The 1,837-nt window shown below is 35.4% G+C and overlaps 1 protein-coding gene across 1 annotated transcript in view; it reads right to left on the bottom strand.

Moving 5' to 3' along the window:
* The window catches only part of LOC106523605 (RNA polymerase I-specific transcription initiation factor RRN3), a gene marked incomplete at its 3' end in the record, with an annotated part of 22,298 nt that overhangs the window by 8,814 nt on the left and 11,647 nt on the right, over positions 1-1,837 (bottom strand). The window contains 2 exon segments of the mRNA XM_014017091.1: positions 998-1,067; positions 1,578-1,641. Of these exon segments, the coding sequence (XP_013872545.1) occupies positions 998-1,067; positions 1,578-1,641 (134 nt within the window).

Below are 1,837 nucleotides of genomic sequence, written 5' to 3'. Positions count from 1 at the left end.
GTATTTAATTAATGTATTTAATTAATGTATTTTGAATAAAATGGCTCTCCATAATATTAAGGTGGCAACTTTGGTCTCGTCTGATGAGCTCAGCTGATGTTTTATTACATTAGGGCCAAGTCTCAGGATTAAGGATTAGGTCTCGTCAGTGAGGTCAACACTGAGGTTCTAGATAGAATGGATCGAGTTTGGATCTAACAAATTAAAACGATGGCTCTGTAGCTTTTGAGATTCAATTCAATTCAAAAATCCTTTATTGATCCCAGAGGGAAATGAGATGATGTTGTAACTCATTTAACTAAAGACTTATTGTAGCTGGTCATGGCTGTGGGCAGGAAAAATCTTCTGTAGCGGTCTGTATTACAATGGAACTGAAGAAGCCTTCAACTGAAGACGCTCTGTTGTTCTATGACAGTCTGATGAAGAGGATGGTCAGGGTTGTCCACAATGTTCTTGATTTTATGTAAAATCTTTTCCAGAGGTTCCACAGTCGTCCCCAGAACAGAACCAGCCTTTTTAGGTCCCTGGCTCTGATGCTGCTGCCCCAACAGATGACAGCAGAAGAGATGACACTCTCAACAAAAGACTTGTAGAAGATCTGCAGCATCTTGCTGCAGACATTGAAGAATCTTAGCTTCCTCTAGAAGTACAGTCTGTTCTGTCTGCTCTTTTTTGCGGATGAGAGAATCATTGTCGTTGGACATAATTAGCTTCTTCTTTAGGACCAATGGCAATGACTTTTGTCATACTGGTATGTTCTTAAAAAAAGACAGGTCCTTTGTATCAGCTTGTTTAGTCTGGTGCAGTCAGCCACTTTCAAAATGTGTCATCAGAACACCACAGCAAATAGGACCGTGCTGAATAAAGACTCATAAAACAAGGTATTACGTAACATGGGCCACATACATTTCATGAGTTGTGATGCTCAGGATTACAGATTACAAAGAAGCAAGGATTTATTTATCCTGCTAACAGCAGGTGGTAGTGGGTCTCTTACCAGAGTTCTGGAGGATTTCTGTATGAAGGGAAAGTTGTCTTGCAGAATGGGAATAAGAAAGTGACTTGTTCTTAAACAAAAAGGGAAAAAAAACATATCTTCAAAAGAAAAGCAATAAAACTGAAAATGTATCAAACAATTGTTGAGATCTACAAGTGGTGTTTGTGATAAGTGAGAAAAATCACATCTGTACAAAAGGATTTAATCTTATTACTAATTGATAAAACAATTGAGTAATCGCAAAATGTGCATATGAATAGTTTACAAAACAGTTTGTATGAAAAAGACTATTTCTGTTGAGCATTATTAACAAAACTTGAGCTTAATCTGTTCCTATAAACATGTTCACTTTTTAATTTACTAAGTTTTCACCTTTTCTGTGTGTTAAAACCATGAAACATTTAAATATTCCTAAACAACATGAAAATGTACATAAAAAAGTTTAACAGAAATGCTAAATAGGTTTTTAAATAGTCATTAAAAGACACTTGATAATTAGAAAGGTTACTTTAATTTTGTAAAAAGACAACACAAAGAGCGAAAGAGAAGAAAAACAGGAAGAATTCAGTAAGTAACTTACGAGGGAACATATCTGATGATGAGCTGCAGCGCCTGGTGACACTGGTCAAAGTTTTTGTTGAGATCTTCAAAAATAATAATAATAAAGTTAATTTGTTTGATTCTGACAACTTATATGTTTCTTCAAAAATCTGTCTTACACATAATTTTGTACATATTGGGCCTCACGCAAGAACATGTTCGTATTCTTATCCTAAATTTCTCTTACTTTTGTTCGTACAAAGGGTTCGTACGAACATGTCACGTCAGATTCAACAAACT

Source organism: Austrofundulus limnaeus, unplaced genomic scaffold (genome assembly GCF_001266775.1).
Source record: "Austrofundulus limnaeus strain Quisiro unplaced genomic scaffold, Austrofundulus_limnaeus-1.0 Scaffold161, whole genome shotgun sequence".
Lineage (NCBI taxonomy): Eukaryota > Metazoa > Chordata > Actinopteri > Cyprinodontiformes > Rivulidae > Austrofundulus > Austrofundulus limnaeus.
This window is presented reverse-complemented; position numbering and strand designations above follow the sequence as displayed.